At 32.5% G+C, this 24,251-nt stretch overlaps 1 protein-coding gene across 3 annotated transcripts in view; it reads right to left on the reverse strand.

Annotated features, from left to right (window-relative positions):
• The window catches only part of LOC115878963 (Krueppel-like factor 7), a 441,498-nt gene that overhangs the window by 90,765 nt on the left and 326,482 nt on the right, over positions 1-24,251 (reverse strand). For all 3 annotated transcript variants that reach the window (XM_030895570.1, XM_030895571.1, XM_030895572.1), the window contains 4 exons: positions 7,803-8,003; positions 7,599-7,740; positions 4,794-4,962; positions 2,791-2,903 (listed from right to left, as the gene is read on the reverse strand). In XM_030895570.1, coding sequence (XP_030751430.1) covers positions 2,791-2,903; positions 4,794-4,962; positions 7,599-7,740; positions 7,803-8,003 — 625 coding nt within the window. The remainder of the gene's footprint in view (positions 1-2,790; positions 2,904-4,793; positions 4,963-7,598; positions 7,741-7,802; positions 8,004-24,251) is intronic.

A 24,251-nucleotide genomic window follows, 5' to 3' on the forward strand; every position in this document is an offset into this window, starting at 1 on the left:
GTTTTCTGTCTGACACTATAATAAGTATTAGAATTAACTACCTATCATGCATTAGAGGCGTGTAGTTCGTGAACGAACTAGTTCCAATGAACTATTCCGACCCCGGAATGAAAGGAACTAGTTCCTGGTTTCTCAAAGGACTAGTTCCTCAGGACCTATTCCGGGATCGAGACTGTATCCGATATAGAATAATATGCAATGGCGACGGATCGGCTAGCGCGCGTAGCCCGATGGTAGGCAGTAATCTCTCAATTTTATTGTTATCCATGATTCAAAATTGTTTATCATGGTATCATGAAAATTGCTTTTTTTTCAAATAATAGATTAAATTTTTCAAAAATAATCATAATTTTATCAAGAAAGTTCAAAAATGTAGGAATTTAGTGAGTGGTTAAATTTAACCGTGAATAACTTTTGCAGGAGTAGGTTTATTGAAAAATTGTCAGCGACCTTTCTCGTAGAGCGTTCAATTCTGTACAGGAGTATGTAATTGTTATGGCTGCGAGAGAACAAGATCGAGAGAAAAAAAATATATTTGCAAAAAGTGGCAAATTCCTGTGTAATTTAAATGAAAAATGAATCGTCTTTGGGGCAAGGTTTATTGTGAATATTAAGGGTTTACAATGGTCTGTTATTTTTTTTTAGACAATAAACTAAAAATTTAGAGGGCGTCGCGATAATAATGATCAACTTATGTAAATATCGGACACCCTAATCTAGAGGTATCGTAATAGTCTATGATTAAAAAACACAAATATGATCAAATAAATGACCGGTATATCAAATGCTGCAAGAGTCAGTAATATTTTCGTTTTACTCTCCAGTCAATTTAGTTGACCTACGTTGTTGTTTTTATGGCGTCTAGTTAATTTGGGCGTCGGATGTTGTAATTTTGTGCGCAAACGAAAGGCGAGCGAGGTTGCTATATAACATCGAGGCAAATATTTGCGCAGTGCCGTCGGTCGACGTGGATAGATAATTAAATCCGGTACTAACAAACCGAAAATTAAGGTTAATATAACTTATGTTATCCGATAATAGCTCCGAGCGTGTGGTTTAGATATTACTCGTATTATTCTCTAGATAAATGTTTTGAATAAGGAAAAAAACGTAAGAAAATTTAATACAGATAATATAAGGCGAACTATAGAAGAGAATAAAAGTATGAAGGTGTTGCGGGGAAAACTATCAAATGGAAAGAGAGAGATCTTTAAACTAAAAGACAACCAAGGGGTCGTAACAACAAATAGAGCGAGGCTGTTGAAAATAACAGAAAACTTTTACACTGAACTATACACAAGTAATCACCAACAAACATACAACAGTCAACAACGTCTGTGCAAAAAGATAGTTAACCAGGGATCAGAGGATATACCGGAAATAACTACAGAAGGAATCAGAAACTCCTTAAAAGAAATGAAAAATAACAAAGCCCCGGGCGAGGACGGCATAATGATTGAGGCTGTAAAACTTGGAGGAGGAACACTATTAAAATGGATTAAAGACTTATTTAATCTATGCCTTTAAAAAGGAATAATCCCGTCTCAATGGAACAACGCCATAACGATACTTCTCCATAAAAAGGGCGATATCACCGATCTTGAAAATTATAGACCGATAAGCCTTCTTTGTCACTTGTATAAGCTGTTTACCAAAATCATTGCCAAACGTCTTGAACGTAAACTAGATTTCTATCAACCAGGAGAACAGGCAGGCTTTAGGAAAGTTTATGGAACAAACGATCATCTTCAAGTAATTAAAGTCCTGATAGAAAAATCTGTGGAATACAACAGGCCCCTAGCATTGGTGTACGTTGATTTCCAGAAAGCATTTGACACAGTAGAATTAACATCAATAATAGCAGCATTGGAGCAGGGAAGAGTAGATTATAGGTATACAAGGCTTATAGAATACATATATAGTAATGCCACCAACTGTAAAACTTCACGAAACAACAGATAAAATTGAGGTAGGCAGAGGAGTTCGACAAGGGGATACTATTTCGCCTAAAGTTTTTACAGCTGTCCTTGAATACGCAATGAAATCACTCTCTTGGGAGAATAGGGGCATAAATATCGATGGTGAAAGGTTGACACATCTATTCGCAGATAACATCGTCCTTGTCTCACATAACATCGGAGATTCAAAGCAGATGCTCGAAGAATTAGTGCAGGCCTCATTAAAAGTCGGTCTCCGGATAAATACGAGTAAAACGCAAATAATGACAAACTTAGTGCTGACACAGAACATCAGAATAGGTGACGCCGACATAAAAGAAACACATATATACAAATATCTCGGGCACGAAATACAAATCGGAAAGAACAACCAAACACACGAGATATACCAAACCACATTTCATCTCGCATTTTTTAGCTCGCGTAAAGAACTCTCACTTAAAAAATATAATTTAATCTATCATTATCTTTCTTTCTTATTCCTTTATCGCGAAGAATATAAACAACAACGCCCTCTCTACTCTCTAGTGGAAAGCAACAAACAAAAAGTACACCAAAAACCGCACCATCGCCGAAAACTAGAAATTCTTGTTTGCACCGTTTCGCTGTTTGTTCGCGATTCTAGGAATCGACGTTGCCGACACAAAGTGCAAACTCGAAAATTGCCGAGTGCATGCCGCTTTGCCGGATTAAAACTTCTCGCAATTTTGATTAAGTAAGCGAGACTAGACGCTGTGTTGCCAGCTCGACAATTTTTCCGTCTTATATTGGAGAAATTACGGAGGACTTCCTTATGATATATAGTTTAGAGATGTTTGGAATGAGTACTTACCCGTATGAGTCCTTTGGTGAGCCTTCAGGTGAGAACTTTTCGTGTAGACCTTTTTGCAGTCCAAGAATTGGCACTTGTGTATTTTTCTTTTGGAATCGGGGGAATGATCTAACCTGTAAACGCCAAAAAAATATTTTTTTACTGAACTTCTGAATATACAGGATGGTCCGACCTGTATTCCGGAAACTTCGGCAGCATATTCTGCAGATAAAAATAAGTAAAAATGTTCGTATAGATGTATGTCCAAAAATGCTTAGTTTCGGAGATACAGGGTGTAGAAGTTTCATTTTTATTTCGATTTTTTCCAAATAATTTCTGCAGTAACGTCAATATTTGGATTAAAATTGGTGTCTGGGAGTTTTTTGACATGTGAAATTTGATTTTGATGTCAATATGACTCCTACTAGTAGAGGGCGCCACCTACATATTTTTTAACTGGTTTGAAGAGTAATAACTTTTCGCCCGTACCTGTATAAAACTACTGAGTAAAAAATTATACATTTACGACGCTTTTTACGTAAAAAAGGTCTCTCTGGTAAAAATCGCTACGAGTAATTGTTTTCGAGATATTTGGAATCGAAATTATCAATACCTGTCGTCATTAACATAAATTAATCATGTTGACTAAATAGCTATTAGACTGAGATCATAAATTTGAGATGTATTTTGTACCAAAAGTTCAACAAAAACTGTTTTATCATCATTTTTTTTGCAGAACAACTATGATTAATTTAAAAAAATAAACATTTCCCAAATTTATTATTTCAGTGAAATAACTCTCTACTCAACCTGTTTATTTTTCGTTAATAATGGCATGTATTGACTACTTCCATTCTAAACATCTTGAGAACGGTTTGAGACAAACAAAGAGATATTTTTTACGTAAAAAATCACAGAGATGTATATTTTTTCTCTCGGTAGTTTTATACAGGTACGGACAAAAAGTTATTATGCTTCAAAACAGTCAAAACACATGTAGGTGGCGCCCTCTAGTAGTAGGAGTCATATAGACATCAAAATCAAATTTCTTATGACAAAAAACTCCCAAACACCAATTTTAATCCAAAAATTGACGTATCGGTCTTTTTGAACGAGTAATGAATGTGAGAATATATATTTTTGATGAAACTGATCAGTATAGGCAACAGGAGGTTTTTTTTTTGAGGAAATATTGACAGAATTGGCTTCCAAAAGTAATTCTATCAATATAGTGGCACCAGAACCTGTTGCTTGAGTATCAGATAAAATGTCTATTTCTTGTTTTCTATAGTTGCTATCTAATACCGGGTCCAGACCAAGCAGACAAAACAATGACAAGACGGAAACATTCATGTTTTACGAAAACATTGCGACAAATCCAATACACTTTTGCCACATTTTTGTCTGATTTTTGTTTTGTTTCAAAATTCGGAGACTTTTCAATGTCCCGTCTCGAGTCGGTAAAGATCAAAGTGTCTATGTTTTGTTCGTATATTTTGCGACAAATTGTCGGCAGAGTGTGGATGGCGTGTGCTGCCAACAGTAGGAGACCAGTGAAATCACACATGGTTAATAAAACTCATTTGCAACAACTAAACTTTTGACTTTGTTGTACTTTTGTCCTTGCGGTGTGGACAATTTGTCTCAAGTTTGTCTTGTCGGAATTCCCCATTTTTTGTAGCAAGTTTGTCTTGTTTTTGTCTCAAAATCGTGTTTACTTTTTGTCGCATTGTTCTGGACCCGGCATAAGATACTTTTCCTTCTTTTTTGATACATCAGAATATTTCTCATATAACTCATATACTGATTGACAGCGTACTTCTCTAATACCTGGTTATAATTTTGTAGATATTTTATGTTTACGAAAGAAACACAATATATGCCATTTTTGGTTTGCAGTAACGCTGAATCAAATAAAAAATCTCCAAGAAACTCATAAGTTTACTTTTTGTTCAGTTTCTAGACACTGAAAATGTGCGAATGATTTTTTGTCTGTTTATATCAAAAAAAATGATGGTGTTTACCTAGATTTCGCGGATGCAGTTGTGGAATTGGTAGCGGTACCCGAGCCTCTCGGTACCATGGAAACAAATCTGGTCAGTCCAGAGGCCCGTACCCTAACTATGGTGTTCCTGGTATGGCTACCTGTCAAGCGCAGGTTGCAGACGTCCAGGTCACCCGTACTTGAACTACCTGCAATAGAAATAAAGAAAATTTTTTTGTAAAATATGAACTATTTTGACTGATTTTTTTTATTAAATTGTCTAAAACTTGATGTGTATCAATTTACGGATAAGAATAAAAATCTTAATCTCTATTTAGACCTTTTTTTCAATTTTAAAACTTCATTAAAGCAGTTTTGTCAACCTCCTTTTACTTTATTCTTCAATAATAAAGGAAAACTAACTCTCGAGATATTTCAGAAACTTGTGAACACGATCTATTAAAGAAAAATATTAAAATATTTAATGTATTCAGGTTTCAGGAGTGTTTTAATTTAACGAATATATACAGAAGTTAAGCTTTTATGGGAAAACTTTTACGCCATTTTATGTGTGTTTTTATAAAAAAAACTTTTATTTTTGTTTCTTACTGTATTAATATAAGCTTATATCGTCTTGGTGACGCTAACCATAAATAAAGTCATAACCCCCTTGGGACATTATAAACCGGAATTAAGATGCCATAATTCCCTCTACCTTTTATAGGTAACAACCAGGAAATACAATTGAGATTTTGAGTAAAAGTATAAAATAAAAATGGACTCTCATCTAACTACTCTAATAATTTATCTACATCATTAATGTCACATAATAAATTTACAAAAACAGTTTCAGCGACATCCCCTGCTAAAATATTTTTTTGTCCAGGCGACTGAAGGTATTTTTTTATATTTCTTTTGATAAATTGATTCATATTTACGTGCTTCTTCAGCTTTTTTTTTAATATTTTCTACATTTTAATAAAAACGTACTCGAACGTGTGCCGAATTCGAGCAAAAGGCTTTTTTTTGTTACCAAAAACTGAACTCGAATAACAACAACCGTCAATTTATAAACACTGTTCATTAAAATGTTGTATCCTATGTTATAGGGCTTGTTTCTCTCTACAATTTCCTGTCTCACAATATACCCTTTGTGTCGGGGAAGGGTTCATAGTTTCATAGTTGTCGATTTTCGAAAGAAATCAGTACATGTATATTATTTCGTATATTTTTCATTTTATTGATTTTATGGAAAGCACTGTTCATTAAAATGTTGTATCCTATGTTATAGGGCTTGTTTCTCTCTACAATTTCCTGTCTCACAATGTACCGTTTATGTCCGGGAAGGGTTCATAGTTTCATAATTGTCGATTTTCGAAAGAAATCAGTACATGTATATTATTTCGTACATTTTTCATTTTATTAATTTTATGGAAAGCACTGTTCATTAAAATGTTGTATCCTATGTTATAGGGTTTGTTTCTCTCTACAATTTCCTGTCTCACAATGTACCGTTTGTGTCCGGGAAGGGTTTATAGTTTCATAGTTTCATTTCAATAGCCGCCGGTTATTAACACCCTTATAATTCCCTTGATACATAAATAACTATTTAACAATTACGGTATTTAAAAAATTAGGGAAAGCAAGCGAAAAAATAAACAAAAAAGAACAGTTCTTTGAAAATTACATAATTTTCCAATATACGATTCGCACATTGAAAAGATAAAAAGCAAGAGGAAAAATAATTGCCAGACCTTTTGCGTGGAAATTCTGGCGAATTTTCCCGATAATTTTTCCACGTTCTAAAGACCGACGCCAACTACTACGCAAATTGGAACCTACTAAAAACCGTTTTAATCCTAGCGTTTACGCTTGTTCGGTAAAAAAGAGAAATTCTGATTGACTTTTAGGCTAGTGGAGAGAATACCAATCGTTTTACCTCAGGAAAATTTTAAAAAGTTCATATTCCAGCCTATGTTTTGTATTTTCCGACAAAGAAATTACTAAATTTTAAAGTAAAACTTATAATCAAAAATATTTCATCTAGTTTGTTTTCAATTTGAAACAAAATTTTTTATTTGATTATTAGAAATAAAATAAAGCTATCCAGAAAATTTAGTTTACTAGGAGCTGATTAATAAGCAATATTAATAGCTAGGGATATTGAATAAATGATGATAGCAATCTAGGGAAGCACTCAAACAAATTTGAACTATACTAACAACCTGAAGATCGAGTTCTCGAAGTCGCTTTCGAAAATCAATTGGTTATAATTGATACAAAACATTGCATAATCGAATTTAATGGCAAAATTTTAAAAGAACAGAGAAAAGCAACACCTAAACTAGACCAAAACATCACTACTTTTCCTTTTTGATTAACTTTTGTTATTAGAAATAAATACTTTTATTAATTCTGCTATTCTACATAGTCAATTAATTCCTTCATAGTCAGGAAAGCTCACCAATATAAGCTCAAAAGTAACGTCGAGACTCGTCTGCGAATGCCTGGATAAATTTCGAATTCTGGCAGGTAGGAACAGAATTAAATTATTCTGGGTGCTTGACGATAGCAGCGTCCGAGGCAACAAAAACTCCGATAAAATAACAAAGGAGGGATCATTAAAATGCCATCTTCGTCTAGAACTAGTACTGGGAATATCCAAATCAATGTATATCAAGGAGGATGGAGCAGACCATCCACTAGCAAGGGCTTCTTTTTAACCTAACCACAAAGGAATTGCTAATGCACAGCAAAAATTAAGTGCGGATTAAAACATATCCCTTGACAGGACATATGGCTGTCAAGTGCTATATGAACAAGATAAAACAAGATGATAACTTACTATTACTATGACCAGGTCCAGATTCCGGACTTGAAGGTGGCGTCAAGGTTGTCGAATTCCTCGTAACAAGTCTCAATTGCAACGTATTTCCATTCTGGTGATACGCATCATCATCCTCTTCCTCCTCATCATCAATAGGCTCCTAAAAATCATCGAAATCATCATTACCATCAACAATTCAACTTATATCATCAAAAATCTTACTTGTTTGACCAGAACGGCGCAGCTCAGCGATCCGTCCCATGACATGGGTGAGCTGGCGCTACTAAGGGTGTCCAGCGGATGGTCGCCGAAGTCCTGCAGCGTTGCCACTTCGTACCAGCTGCACATGGAGTTTTCCGGTAGTTTTTTGTACGATGGGATTTTGGGCTCGTCCTTGAGGTAACGCTCCATTTCATAACAAGTCTGAAAACGAAAAAGAAATTCAGTTAGTATCGCAATATTCATCAACAAGTCCATAACCAAAAATTTACCGATCTTATAAATGTAAAACTTTTCTTTATCTACTGAGATCTTAAACGTGTGTTTTTTACCATTTTTTTAGTTCAGTCTTTGGTAGTTATTAATTAATCCTTACTTTCAGAAGATAGAACTTTACAAAATTCAAATAATCTCAATTCTCATAAACTTCCTTCTCAAATTTTGATATCTACGCCCTCATTTTCTTTAGAATTAAATTTTCCACACCCCGGTTTGTCATTTATTAACCCCTTTTCGACACACTGTTTCAACAACAGACCGTATTTACATTGGAGGGAAATTATGATCCTTTGACTGACTTCCTATACAGATTTGGCGTTATTTTGCCTAACAATGGCATTAAATTAGTTAAAGTTCTTCACGTATTTCTTTAGGCTAGGAACCTGACTTTAGAAAATGATGGGGTAAAATATGGATATATTGTTTAATATTTTGTAAAGGGAATTCAAAAGTTCCCACCCTGAAATTTTGTTTATTGTGTTCTGGATTTAGAGTGCTATAAACTATCAAATTTCTGTGTCAAAGATCTATTATAAAAGATATTAAAAGAAAAATTTGACAGTGTTAATATATAATATTTTATAAAATCACACATATTACACTGTCAAATTATTCATAAAATATATTTTAAATAAACTCTTTGACAAAGAAATTTGATCGTGTAATGGTAGCATATTAAAAAAGGTGCATTCTCATATAAAATTGTATTATTTAAATTATTTAATTAGTATCATAGACCTGCATGAGTGACCATGCGAAATAAATATTTTTACATAATTAAATGATATATGATTCACTTTTTGAACTATTATTCAAATTAAACGATATAAAATTAAAACCAAATCTCTAAAGCAAATAAAACACAAATTGTCTTCGTTAATTCCTAACTCTATGTCTCAGATATTTTATGTCTGGATTAGTAGATGAAAACTGTAAAATATATCCAGTTAAGAACGGATCAGGACAACACTTAAATTAGAACAATCTCGTTGGAAAATTTAAGACTTTTTCCAGTTTAGTATGTAATAAATATCTTAGAGAGACGAAAAATAACGTCTAGAAATTAGAGATAAGACCTTACCGATCTATAGTGTCCCCCTTTCTTGAGTTATAACTCGTCTTTCGGGAAAACGCTTAGACAAGCTTAATTTATTTGGGTTTTTTACATATTTTGAAATTTTTTAAAAAATTATACAGGGTGTTCCAAAAAGTTTAGGGTAATTACTTAACCACGATTCTGCTTAAACTGCTTGACTTGGATTTTTTAAAGTCAAATTCCAACGAGATGAAACTACCCCTCAAATATTACCAAGTTATATAATAATATCGCCATATTGTTTTTTCTCATACTGATATAAATGCGAGAAAATTTTATCCAGTTTGTATGTTAATGGAAATTCTTGCTTTGCTTTATCATCACCATTACAAATGATTAATTTGACGCGAACGAAGTCGCTCTTACACGCTAATATCTAATAATTAAGATATTAATAAGAGTGAACAAGAAACGATGCCTCAGTGAAGTCATGGCAGGCTTTGGAAAAAGTTGCTTTTGACGTAATAGTATAAACGTCAAATTGTTATTAGATCAACATTTTGATAGTCTTAGCAGCGTTTTTTATATTTTGATTGATTTTTCAAAATGCCAACAATTTCAACTACTCAAACAATAAAGGCCCTCATTCTCATAGCCCCTTTAGATATAAATATTTTTTTCCGTAGGCCCTACGGCTAATACTTTCCGAGATACAGCCGACAGCTATTCTTAGTTGGACACCCTGTACAAGTGCCTTTTCTGTATGTCATTAACATTGAATGAGTAAGACTCAGACTTTAGTGCGATCCCGAGTTAAAGACGTCAAAATACGTAAAGCACAACGTTCCTCAAGATTTTACGTACGCTAATTCCTATTAAATGACGTCTTCGGCAGGATGCCTAGTAAATTAGGAGACTTACGTCGTTTCCTTGCTCGTAAATCGCGGTGTGGGTCGAGAATTTCGGTCAGATTTTCGCAGACGTCGTTCGCAGAGACATCTACCTCGCCACGAGAACCGACAGAATCGTCGCTTTGAATCTTTGCCATGTCGTAAAGCAAATGCACTGCGATTTCCTGAAGTGGTATGCAGCGAATTTGAAATCATATTTAAGCCTTGAAAGTGCTTGTGAGTGGTTTTTTATTTAAGCCTTGAAAGTGCTTGTGAGTGGTTTTTTAAAGTCTTGAAGATTTATTTAAATAACCTGCAGTGAAAAAAAAATCGAAAGAATGTTTTTTGGGAGTAGAATTTAGGAATTTACCGAATGGTTAACTATAACCGTAAATAACTTTTGAAGGAGTAGATTTGTCGAAAAATTGTAAGATATCTTTTTTGTAGAGCGTTCAAAAATGAATCGCCTTTGGGGCAAGGTTTATTGTGAATATTAAGGGTCTGTTATTTTTTTAGACAATAAACTAAAAATTTAGAGGGCGTCGCACGGTGGAGTATTAGCATGGAAAAGGTGATCGAAATTCGAAAAAGCAAATGTGTTTAAGATTTCCCAAAAAAAGATAAATGATAAGTTAAATCATGTCTGCCATGAATGGCGTTGCTATGGGTCTGTTTAGTTGCATTCATTTGTTTCAACGAAACGTCAAAGTTGTTACTTCTCACCTTCGAATAAGAAGACTAAGGAAGGAGCATGTCAAAAATCTATGATGTAGGGTAGACGTGGGGTAGACTCAATAATTTGTTGTTTTATTTTACGTTGTGAATAAAAGTTGGTAGTTATTAAAATTGTTATAAAAATATATAATTCTAATAAAAATAGATGTTATAATAAGTATTTATAACACAAACATCCGATACGCTACTGAAGCAGGTAAGTCAAATTAACGTATCTAAATTCTTTGACATCTAATCTTTGATAAGTAATAAATAAAAGCTAAAATGCAATAAAAATATATAATTTAGTTAATTTAAGTGAATTTCATAAATGATCGGTTTACTACACGTATGTATATTATATAGTCACTTACTAGCGAAAAGTTGTTCCATTATTTCAGTCAATTTTTGCCGAGATCTACCGCACGCTACACAACCCACTATTTTAGAGTCTTTTTCGATAAATCTCGATAGTGTCACTGTTAATTTAAGTTCTGCCACAATTTCCATCTAGATTTACTACCTTTATACAACTATCAGTAGTAGAATAAATAATAAATAACATAAAATAAGCTCCGTAAAGACTGACAAATCCACAAAATTTCAAATTAAATTCAATTGTGTCAAATGAATCGTCAAACAGAACTGTCAAGGATCCCCACCCTAGAGTGCTTTTTCCGCCCACCATGCATGAATACATGGATAGCATTATGCTCCTTCCTTAGTCTTTTTATTCAAAGCTTCTCACAGATAAGTGGTAAATGGCTAAATTTTATGTTATATATATTAAGATTATAAATTGTTGTTGTTCTCATGCTCCTTTTACGTTTACATTATTTTTTTGATTGAAAATGGCTCAGCAAGCTGCAGGTATGTATTCTACAAAAACATATTATTTATTTTGATATTCTCTATACTAACGATTTTTTTTTGCAACTAAAAGTTAGGCGTTCAGAAAATTTGATTAAATTAAAAATTTGATTTCGAAGAATTCAGCATATTGTCTATATACGCTTTACTTAGTAAACATTGGACTTTCATACAGTAAAATAAAATACTGCGACTTTTTGCGACTTTGCTGATAAAATGAGAAAAACATTCTTGGTTTCCTCTAATTTGCAAATCAGTGATATACTAATGCGAGGTGTAAACCTCGATGGCATTGTTGTTTACAAAGCGATCGCATTAGTGCCATTAGCAGTATAGCACAGTTTGGCATTAGTAGCGGCTTTAGTGGTATGGGCATTGGTCGCGGATCAGTCGTAGCATTAGTAGTATTAGTTGCGATATTACTACTGGCATTAGTGGCATTGCCCGTGGAAACACTGAAACAGTGATTTTTCTTTCTTTTTTTAGAATCGACGAATTATCCTTTATTTTGTTCATATTATTTCCTCTTTAATTAAAAATAGCAATAATTTATATAAGGTCTACATAAAAAAATTTCGATCAACTATATTGGTGTCAAATACCCCACTGTGCGTCGCCGTCGTGAGAGAAATGATTAACCTGGTAAATAACGGACACCCTAATTCGAAAAACTACTAACGAACAACGAATTGTCGTAAAATTATTCGCAAAACAACCCTGTATTGAAACGTGCCAGATTTAAGAGCCCATTTTACGAGCAGTTCTGTCGCGATTACACGACGATTATGCGACGCGGTATTTCGTGAATTTCTTCGGCGCAAATTAACGTCAAACCGTTAAGTACATTGTCGCAGGTCCCGCGTCCTCGTAAAGCTCAGCGCCGCCGTCTTGATTTTGGAAATAAAACTTTACTTCAAGTGTCTTTATTACCGCTTATAAGACGCGGGAATACCTAAAGGAATAACGGGGATTTTACCACTAAATTTATTTAAATCAAATTATCTGTATAAATACATTCAGCCGTAACCTGCAATGGGAATGCAACGGTCGAAAATATAACGATGCGATGATACGATATTAATTTTATTGGTTGAATTTATTTTTTTGAAGACTTTTATTGCATTTTCATGCCTCCGTTCATCGGCTGTACGATTTCCTTGTGATTGGTGTAATTTTATATTTTCATTTCCATACTGTTCATTAAAATGTTGTATCCTATGTTATAGGGCTTGTTTTTCTCTACAATTTCCTGTCTCACAATCTACCGTTTGTGTCCGGGAAGGGTTCATAGTTTCATAGTTGTCGAGTTTCGAAAGAAATCAGTACATGTATATTATTTCGTATATTTTTCATTTTATGGAAAACACTGTTCATTAAAATGTTGTATCCCATGTTATAGGGCTTGTTTCTCTCTACAATTTCCTGTTTCATAATGTACCGTTTGTGTCCGGGAAGGGTTCATAGTTTCATAGTTGTCGATTTTCGAAAGAAATCAGTACATGTATATTATTTCGTATATTTTTCATTTTATTAATTTTATGGAAAGAACTGTTCATTAAAATGTTGTATCTTATGTTATAGGGCTGTTTCTCTCTACAATTTCCTGTTTCACAATGTACCGTTTGTGTCCGGGAAGGGTTCATAGTTTCATAGTTGTCGATTTTCGAAAGAAATCAGTACATGTATATTATTTCGTATATTTTTCATTTTATTGATTTTATGGAAAGAACTGTTCATTAAAATGTTGTATCCTATGTTATAGGACTTGTTTCTCTACAATTTCCTGTTTCACAATGTACCGTTTGTGTTCGGGAAGGGTTCATAGTTTCATAGTTGTCGATTTTCGAAAGAAATCAGTACGTGTATATTATTTCGTATATTTTTCATTTTATTAATTTTATGGAAAGAACTGTTCATTAAAATGTTGTATCTTATGTTATAGGGCTGTTTCTCTCTACAATTTCCTGTTTCACAATGTACCGTTTGTGTCCGGGAAGGGTTCATAGTTTCATAGTTGTCGATTTTCGAAAGAAATCAGTACGTGTATATTATTTCGTATATTTTTCATTTTATTAATTTTATGGAAAGAACTGTTCATTAAAATGTTGTATCCTATGTTATAGGGCTTGCTTCTCTCTACAATTTCCTGTTTCACAATGTACCGTTTGTGTCCGGGAAGGGTTCATAGTTTCATAGTTGTCGATTTTCGAAAGAAATCAGTACGTGTATATTATTTCGTATATTTTTCATTTTATTAATTTTATGGAAAGAACTGTTCATTAAAATGTTGTATCCTATGTTATAGGGCTTGCTTCTCTCTACAATTTCCTGTTTCATAATGTACCGTTTGTGTCCGGGAAGGGTTCATAGTTTCATAGTTGTCGATTTTCGAAAGAAATCAGTACATGTATATTATTTCGTATATTTTTCATTTTATTAATTTTATGGAAAGAACTGTTCATTAAAATGTTGTATCTTATGTTATAGGGCTGTTTCTCTCTACAATTTCCTGTTTCACAATGTACCGTTTGTGTCCGGGAAGGGTTCATAGTTTCATAGTTGTCGATTTTCGAAAGAAATCAGTACATGTATATTATTTCGTATATTTTTCATTTTATTGATTTTATGGAAAGAACTGTTCATTAAAATGTTGTATCCTATGTTATAGGACTTGTTTCTCTCTACAATTTCCTGTTTCACAATGTACCGTTTGTGTTCGGGAAGGGTTCATAGTTTCATAGTTGTCGATTTTCGAAAGAAATCAGTACGTGTATATTATTTCGTATATTTTTCATTTTATTAATTTTATGGAAAGAACTGTTCATTAAAATGTTGTATCTTATGTTATAGGGCTGTTTCTCTCTACAATTTCCTGTTTCACAATGTACCGTTTGTGTCCGGGAAGGGTTCATAGTTTCATAGTTGTCGATTTTCGAAAGAAATCAGTACGTGTATATTATATCGTATATTTTTCATTTTATTAATTTTATGGAAAGAACTGTTCATTAAAATGTTGTATCTTATGTTATAGGGCTGTTTCTCTCTACAATTTCCTGTTTCACAATGTACCGTTTGTGTCCGGGAAGGGTTCATAGTTTCATAGTTGTCGATTTTCGAAAGAAATCAGTACATGTATATTATATCGTATATTTTTCATTTTATGGATTTTACGGAAAGCACTGTTCATTATTCAACGATTTCGCTGTTTTACTTATAGTCTGAGAGCTAGTAACGTTTTCGAGAGAGAATTTTAAGAAAGGTGATTCTTTAATATATCTTTTGCTATGCTCTTCTGAACAAAGTGCGGACCAACGTCTACCAGCAGCCAGATGTGCTGGTAGACGTTGCGTTCACTACTGCACATCATATCTGTATTCAACATCTGTTCACTACAGCGCATCACAAATTCGCCCTGTATCAACGCATAACGGACGCATGAAAACTAAGCGTAAGACACTCAAAGACATTTCTTAGAACTTACGAACTTACTCAGAAGAAACAATCTTCGGATTGTCGCGGGATTTTTAACAGAACATAGTCTCCTCAATGAACACCTCAGTTGATTGAAGCTAAGAAACAAAGGCGAATTCAGATTCTGAGGGGAAAATGGGGAAACACTGGAACAACTCATCACTGTGTGCGCCGAGGTGACAACCATAATAGACTGATATCGGAGATAGAGAACTAACCTCTGTAAAACCGTATCAGATACTGATTTTTGTCAAAACCCTGAGACTGTATGACGAGTTATAGCTCAAGAAAAAAACTTGAACCTTGAAGAAAAGATGAACTTCCATCCTCTAATATCTGTCGTCGGTGTGTTCATTTAATTAAGTGGAAAAATTAACAAGTTTCCAAATTCCTTTCTAGACTTTCTTAAAAAATTATGAAATATCGAAACAGAAATTGAGACACTCTGTAAAACCTCACTCCCCCATCTCATTACGGACTTTGTCAGGTGTTATTATTATAACACGTGCTGCGTGTAAGATTATAAAGGCTTCGTACACACAATACGTCGGCCTAATTCAATCAACTCCCCGATTAAGCTCCATGATGCACGCTATCGACGTTCGTCTCTCTCTCTCTCGCAGGCTTAATAATAATAACAAGATTTCCGGCAACGTTTCGTTTCTGTTTAAACATCCCCTCTTCCGTCGCCGGCACAAAACCGATTAAGTTCCGATGCGGTATAAGTACCATCGACAAGAACGACGCGCGCGAAACAAAAGCGGTGTCGCTGTAAACGAGATTTTCGTCGAAATTCGGAAACGGAGGACGTACTGCATCAAAACAGCCCTTTCAAAAGGGATTATTTTTGTTTAATTCTGTTTGAGATTTTTTTTTGCTAACAGAGACACCAACTCTGTTTTATGAAAAAAAATTATAATTCCGATAGAGAATATGAAAATAATTAGGTTCAAATTGGTGTCAAAATGGTGACTCCTATTTGCAGGGAGCCCCACCTACATGTGTTTTAACTGCTTTGAAGAGTAATAATTTTTTGTCCGTACCTGTATAAAACTAATGAGTAAAAAATATAAATTTTCGTGATTTTCTACGTAAAAAATATCTCTTGGTAAAAATCTCTACGAGCAACCGTTCTCAAGATATTTAGAATGGAAATAGTCAATACATGTCATTATTGACAAAAAATAAACATGTTGAGTAGGTAATTATTTGACTGAAATTATTAATTTCGGAATTTTATATTTTTTTAAATTAATCATAAATTTTTCTTCGAAAAAATGACGAAAAAATAGTTTCTGTTGAACTTTTGGCACAAAAATATTTCAAATTTATGATTTCAGTCTAACAACTATTCAGTCAACATGTTTAATATATGTCAATGATGACAGGTATTGATAATTTCGATTCGAAATATCTCGAGAACCATTACTCGTAGCGATTTTTACCAACAGACTCGTAAGAAACGTCGTGAATGTATATTTTTTACTCAGTAGTTTTATACAGGTACGGACAAAAAGTTATTACTCTTCAAACCAGTCAAAAAATATGTAGGTGGCGCCCTCTACAAGTAGGAATCGCACAGTGCTTCGAACATATGACTCTAGAGGGCAAAAATGCAAAACTACTCTTTTATTGTAGGCAATTTATTCAAACTAGGTTTATTTGACACAAATGATGAGTACTCTCATTGTACTAAATGATGATGTTCTTAGTCCCACGTTTATGAAAAAAATCTTATAAATAATAAAAATGTTGGAGCTCATCTAAGGAAATAATAATTTATAGTATGAAAACAGTGACAGTATTAAATAAATCCCTGTAATAAAAAAGAATTGCAATAACATTAGAACATGATTCCTACAATATAAGCCTAATATAAGATAAAAATGTTTTTCTTTAATGAAAAAGAAACATTAATGTTATATTTAATTAAAAAAAAAAAATTAAGATACTATAAATTTACTTTAGGACAACAACATGCATAGATCGTAACTACTCTGATTCAGAAGAATCACTGCTGACAGAATCTTCCAAATTTATAGTAACCGAATCACAGGTACATGAAGTATCCTCACATATAAGATATTTCTGTACATTATTTTCTAATATGTTACTTTTTCGCGTTGTTACTGTTCTTTTTGTTGGTTTGAGGGGTTCGGATGTTAATAGTTACCTCTTTAATAGACCATATCCATATATTATTTTTTCCTTTTCTTGGGTATGAGGTTTTATAATAAATTGAAAGATGGAAACTTTTTTATGCCACGTTTCGCTCCAACATAGTGGGCTTTTTCAGGCACAAGTGGTGTCTCATTTGACTGGAAGGTTCATCAATATCTAATAAAGAACACATTTTTTGAAATACAAATAATTTTGAGTTCTTGTCCTTATGATCAAGCCAAGTATTAACCAGATCGGCATAGTTTATCAATTTTACTCTATCTGAAAAGTATTATAGAATAAAGTTCGTCGCAAGCAGACGCAGGTGAACTATACAAAAATTAAAAGTGTATGAATATGACAACAAAAATATTCAATAAATACGATATGTTTTGATATGTTGTTTTTAAATGCCTTTTTGAAGTTTGAAAACGTAAAATTTTTATACCCATTTAGAAATCATCTTAAAAAATAAATAAAAACTAAACAATCACGAACTTGTTTAGAAATAAATTTGAGGTACATACCTTGTTTAACAATATCCATAGTGGCTTTCAATTAAGTACGTACCGTTTAGCTCCATAATATACAGAACTACTATGAATGCTATTCTTTTCACTGATAAGATAATGATCGCAAAATTTATTTTTAGTGAAAATATTTGCTAACAAAAATCGCTGTTTATGAAAAATAATATACAGGATGGTTGAACATTGCTATAAGTATAAAATTACATATTCAGATATTAGTCAATTTTAACTTTTTTTTTCGATTTTTGTCCATGGGACGAAGCACTGTGAATCGTATTGACATTCAAATCAAATTTCTCATATCAAGAAACTCCCAAACACCAATTTTCATCCAAATATTGACGTTACTTCAAAAATTATTTGGGAAAAATCGAAATAAAAACGAAAATTCTACACCCTGTATCTCCGAAACTAACCATTTTAAGACATACATTTATACGATTTTTTTTTATTTATTTTTATCTGCAGAATATGCTGCCAAAGTTTCCGGAATACAGTTCAGACCACCCTGTATATCGAGAAACTATGGTTACGCTCGTTGAATTTGACACTTTATGTCAGTTTAATAATACATTTTCGTACTTTTACGCGCAATAAAAGTGCTTTACGTTTATGCCTAGGCATTAAAATGACTTTTTTATACTGTCAAACAAATCACGTCGCAAAAATTAATACTTTTGTGACGTTTGGAAAAAAAAATTCATTAAATTTTGTAGGGGATTTCACTATTTATTGGTGAAAAATGAAACAATACCTAAAAATTAAAGCTGTTATGCTTATAACCAGTATTTTTAGCATGGGTTTCCACAATTTGACATAATTTCAGCACTCCGTTTACTCCTTTTTTCCTGTACTTCCCAGCACAATTCACGTACGAGATAATTAAACCTGGCGTATAATTCTGACTTGAGGTCGTGCAAAATTCAACGTCGCGCGTCCTCGCACTGGGTTACTTCAGCGCCGCAAATTAAAGCGACGCTGTTTTAATTTGGGTTGCGTCGCGGCGCTCACCACGACGCGCGTCTCTTCCTCTCCCCTTACCTCCTCCACCCTTTTTACCTCTCTCCCTCTATTTCCCCCAATTTGACGGTGCACAAATGCGAAAACAAAGCGGCGACAAATTAAGTCGCGCGAAAATTAGGAACGCTTTTTTGGTGCTGTGTACGTGGTTTCTTTTTTTTATAGTTTACCGTCATTATTTTTCCTTTTCATTTCTTTAATTTAGGTTTCTAGGCTTTTTATTTTTTTTTCTATTTAGATTAATTTATTTTTCGTAATTATTTTTGTAATTAACTATTCAACTTTTTTGTGCAACGTTGTCTGTATTTATTTCGTTTTTGTACACTCAACTGCTGTTATTAGATTGAAAAGTGTGTGGGAGGGGAAGATCATCGCCACGATCTTATAGATCTATTGTGTCCTCTATTCTTGAGTTGTAACTCATCTTACAGTCTCAGGACTTACAAAGTCCAATATCTGAGACGGTTTTACAGAGATTATCTTCGATAATAATCCGTTGTTTCTTAGCTTCGATCTATTGAGATGTTCATTGAGGAGACAGTCTCCTGTTGCAAACCCCGTGACCGAAGATTGTTTTCACATAAATCAATTTAAAAATAAAAAAAAAATATGTTTTTGTAAAGAATTATTGTTTTCTTATAATATAAAAATGGTGACACTAAACTTCTTAAGGTCTTAATATACAGGGTGGTCCGAATTGTATTCCGGAAACTTCGGCAGCATATTCTGCAGATAAAAATAAGTAAAAAAGTTCGTATAAATGTGATGCAGGGTGTACAAGTTTCATTTTTATTTCGATTTTTCCAAATAATTTCTGAAATAACGTCAATATTTAGATGAAAATTAGTAACTGGGAGTTTTTTGGCATGAGAAATTAAATTTTGATGTCAATATGGCTTCTACTTGTAGGAGGCGCCACCTACATGTGTTTTAACTGCTTTGAAGAGTAATAACTTCTTGTCCGTACCTGTATAAAACTACTGCGTGAAAAAATATACATTTACATGATTTTTTACGTCAAAAATATCTCTTGGTAAAAATCGCTACGAGCTACCGTTCTCCAGATATTTAGAATGGGAACAGCAAATACATGTCAAAATGCGAATTTAGAATGGGAACAGTAAACGTAGTAAAAAAGTAGAAAAATAAACATGTTGAGTAGATAGTTATTTGACTGAAATGATAAATTTGGGAACTTTTTATTTTTTTAAATTAATTATAATTTTTTAAGAACCTAAATCCCAAGAAAATCAAACTTAAGATATTTATTATATTATACGTAGTCTATTTTCAATCTGAATAGCTCTGTACATTTGTTTTTTTGGCACCTCCATTCCGAAATTCGTCCTAAAAGTAAAACACATGATACAAATAGAGGAATATGTCTACTGTGTGCTTCGGAGCGTAGCGAGGAAGTATTTACGCTCTTTTGCTTCGTCGTTACGCTTCTGCTTCGCGAACTTCGAACTCGCAGCCAGAAGGAGAGTAAACGATTTTCGTCCGACGGCACGTAAATTTTCCGCTGAAACGCGTAGAATTTTCCAGGGAAAAGACGATTTTCCGTATTTTTTCTTTCATTATCATTCAAGGAAATTCGAAGATTTTCCGGAATGTATGTTTATATTTAAAATTTAACCAGAAATGTGCTTCGTTGGGTAAATACAAATCTGAAACGACTGATGAGTCGAAAGACAGAAAATATAAAATAGGTTGCTTCTAATACAGTCCTAATAAAATAATGTCTCAGTATATATGGTTACAGGTCAAAACACTGTCGAAAATTACCAACCCACTATCCAAAAAACAAATTTTGAACAACGAGAATTTACGCAATTTATAAAATGGACGCGATATTTTCCCGTTTATGTATCGGTTGTTTGTTTAGCAATTTGTTTTTGCCAAACAAATTCCGAGATACCATCACTTTTTTTTTGCTATATATCCCAACAGATCTACGTAAAAATACGATTTTTTTGGTCCATTTATCAAAAATTCTGCGACTGCAATTTAATTTCGTATGTGTTACTGGACAGAGTCAATTTTGAATTGAATTTAAATGGGAGAGTGATAACGATCTGCGGAGTGCAATATTAAAAACAATAAAAATGAACGAAAAATAGATGAACTCTATTGTGGGCGTCTAAAATATAAATAGTTTTTTTTTGATAATAAAAAATGTAAAATTAATGGAAATAGAAATTTCAAAAAACGTATTTTTTGAAAAAAATACCTCTGGGTACTAGAATTCAATCGGAAAACAGTTTGTCAGTGGTATTTTCACTAATAAATATATTTTCTTCACCATAAAGTCTTTTGGGCATTGAGCCACTGTAAGAAAATATACAAAATAAAATAGTTATTTTTGTAAACACTGCTGCGCAAGTTAGGTTTACAGATATACAAATTTGCCTAACAAACAAAAAAAAATGCTTAACGCTTCGGAAAGTTTATCTCTTTCCGTCATGGGAAGCAAAAAATACAAAGAATAAAAAAAAACTATTTACAATATTTAAAATCAACTATTCGAGAACACTTTAGTTTTTTTAAAACAGATACGTCTACAAAAACCGTTGACGTTCTGTTAAAATAACATTATATCAATTTAAACTTCAAAATTTAATTGTTAATTTTGATACCTGATAACAATTACTTAATAAGGTAAAACCAAAAAGCCCCAAACTTTCTGTATCATTATTTTGAATTTTTACGTATGTTAGTTTATTTATGTTATGTTCTTTAAAATCAAAGAAGCGATTGCCATACATTACTAACATCTACAGATGCATGAGCAATACATTTATTTTTATTAAATTGTATTAAAAAAACCTCTTTTATTTTTCTTTTAGAGGCTATCCCTTCTTTCATTATAATTTTTGCGTTATTAAAATTTATTCTGTGCCCTGTGTCCCATGCATGCTGACAAATCTTTGATTTGAGAAAATCTCCCGTTCTTAAATAATTTTTATGTTCTTTAATTCGAACATTTAAGGGTCTAGATGTTTCACCAATGTAATTTTATAAATAAAATGTAATAAAAAAAAACAATGTAATGTTATAAATTTAATTACTCAAATTTTCAGACATCACAAGTTCAATTCCGAAATTCCCGAAATAAAAATACGCGGATTTTATGCTTCAAATTCCTCCAAATTTAAATTGGACGAATATTTATCGAGACAAACTATAGAGAACAAAGCAAAAAGTATACAAACAAAGATAAGAGACAGAAAGAGAATCATTATTGAGAAGAATCGGTAAAATTATAGACTGTGAAATCCTTTTGTTCGTTTTCCTTTGAAGGGAAAACTCCGTCGAAGATCGGAAGGAGTTTCAAACTTTCCCGTCGCAAAACAAATAATCGATCGTAGGCGGCCTGTTTGTACATATTTAAATATATTAAAACTCTTTGTTTTACTTTGTAATTAACCGAGTTTTAATATTTATCTTTTAGATGAAGATTTTCGAAGATCGCTGGCGCCTTTACTTATAAAAGCTGGAATTAAAATATAATATTTAATAAACTTAATTCGGCAAAAAAAAGTTTTTTTAATTTCACTCAAAATAAGTTTGGTTTGCTTTGGTTTTTCTGGTTTGCCACAAAATATTTTCATGGTGTCTGTCTGTCTGTCCGTCTTTCTGTCCGTCTGTAACACGATAACTCAAAAATCGCTAAACCGATTTTAACCAAATTTGGCACAAAAATACTGTGGCACCCAAGAATCTGGCTATTAGTTTGGTGGGGGAGGGGGGTATTAAGGGGGTATGGGAGGGGGTTAAAATTTTAAAAAAATCGTAACTCCAAAATTCCAGTAGCTAGCGAAACGCGGTTTTCAATTTAAGATTAGGAATAATATTTGCAACAAAATTAGTAATAACATCAAAATCAGTCAAAGTCGCAGTTTTAGAGATAAAAAAAATTTGAAAAATTCCTTTACTATGAAACTAAAAAAACTGCCTACCAACTTTTTATTAACATATTTTAATACGTGCCTCCCGGCGCCAATTTTTTTTATTGACATTTAAAGAAAAATGAATTCTTCATAAAATATTTTCTTGTTCTAAAATGGTTAATCCTGTTTATACTTTGAAAAATGTCCATACCGATTTAGAGAAATTAAAAAACTTGAAAATACAGTTGAATTTTTTCCTAAAGTCCTAGAAATGGTAATATAATTTCGTTTTCATCCTTTGATAGATTGTTACTCATAGAATTTTAAATAATGTCATATTTTTTGCTGTTTTAAATTTGCTAATAAAGCAAAAAAATTATTTATTTCATTGCTACGAAAGGGGTGATAATAATTATTGGAAAATGTGATACTTTAACAACAGCAAAAAATATGACGTTAATCAAAATTAATAATAACCATCTATTAAAGAATGAAATCGAAATTATACTACTATAGAAACGCCTTTTGATTTTTATAAAAAAATTACCCGCATTATCATGTTTTTTTTATTTTCTCTAAAACGGTATGGAAATTTGGAAAATTATAAACAGGATTAACCATCTTGAAACAAGCAAAAATGTTTATAAAGAATGCATTTTTCTCAATATGTCAATAATAAAAAAGTTTTGCCAGTTTTAAAAACAATCCGGGGACATACTGTATACTGTTTTAAAGCGCAAATAAATTTTGGATTTTTCATAATTTGTTTGGTTTTGATTATTATCATTTCTTTTATACAGGGTGTTTCAAAACAAATGCGAAAAACTTCAGGGGGTGATTCCTTGTTCAAAATAATGGGTAGTTTGCTTCATAAACGTTGGGTCAAAAGTCAACCATTAGGGAGATATCGCGGTACAAATATGGCGGAAAAATAATGTTCTTATTTTTTATCTTGAAAACGAAAAGAGATAGACTAATGAAATTTTATGAAAGCATTACTGTTATGAAAACACACTTTCTGGTAATTTTTTCACTTTTTTAAAATGAGTGGAAGGGGTTGAAATAAACTACCCCTATCATTCTTGTTAACGAAATTTAAAGAAAAATCTTATCAAACACATGCAAATGCTTTAATTTGGATAGTTTAGTTTGTTTAGAAACTTTTTTACCTCTTGTGTTTTTTTGATAAAACTCACCGATTCGAAATTAAAAAATAAAATGTAAAGCATTACATGTCAGGACAAAAAACATTTTTAGATTAAGAATCTAGTGATAATAACAATAATAATAATCATCTAGATAATAACGTATTGCAGTAGAGTAATGTCAAATAAAATAATATTAGGAACATCCTAAAAAGTAACAGCGGCCGACTAGATTTTTTCCTAAAAAAATTACAGCTGCCCACTAGATTCTTTATCTAAAAATGTTTTTTGTCCTGACATGTAATGCTTTACATTTTATTTTTAATTTCAAATCGGTGAGTTTTATCAAAAAATACAAGAGATAAAAACGTTTCTATATAAACTAAACTATCAAAATTAATTTTGCATGTGTTTGATAAAATTTTTCTTTAAATTTCATTAACAATA

Source organism: Sitophilus oryzae, unplaced genomic scaffold (genome assembly GCF_002938485.1).
Source record: "Sitophilus oryzae breed Bouriz unplaced genomic scaffold, Soryzae_2.0 scaffold_154_pilon_pilon, whole genome shotgun sequence".
Classification (NCBI taxonomy): Eukaryota; Metazoa; Arthropoda; class Insecta; order Coleoptera; family Curculionidae; genus Sitophilus; species Sitophilus oryzae.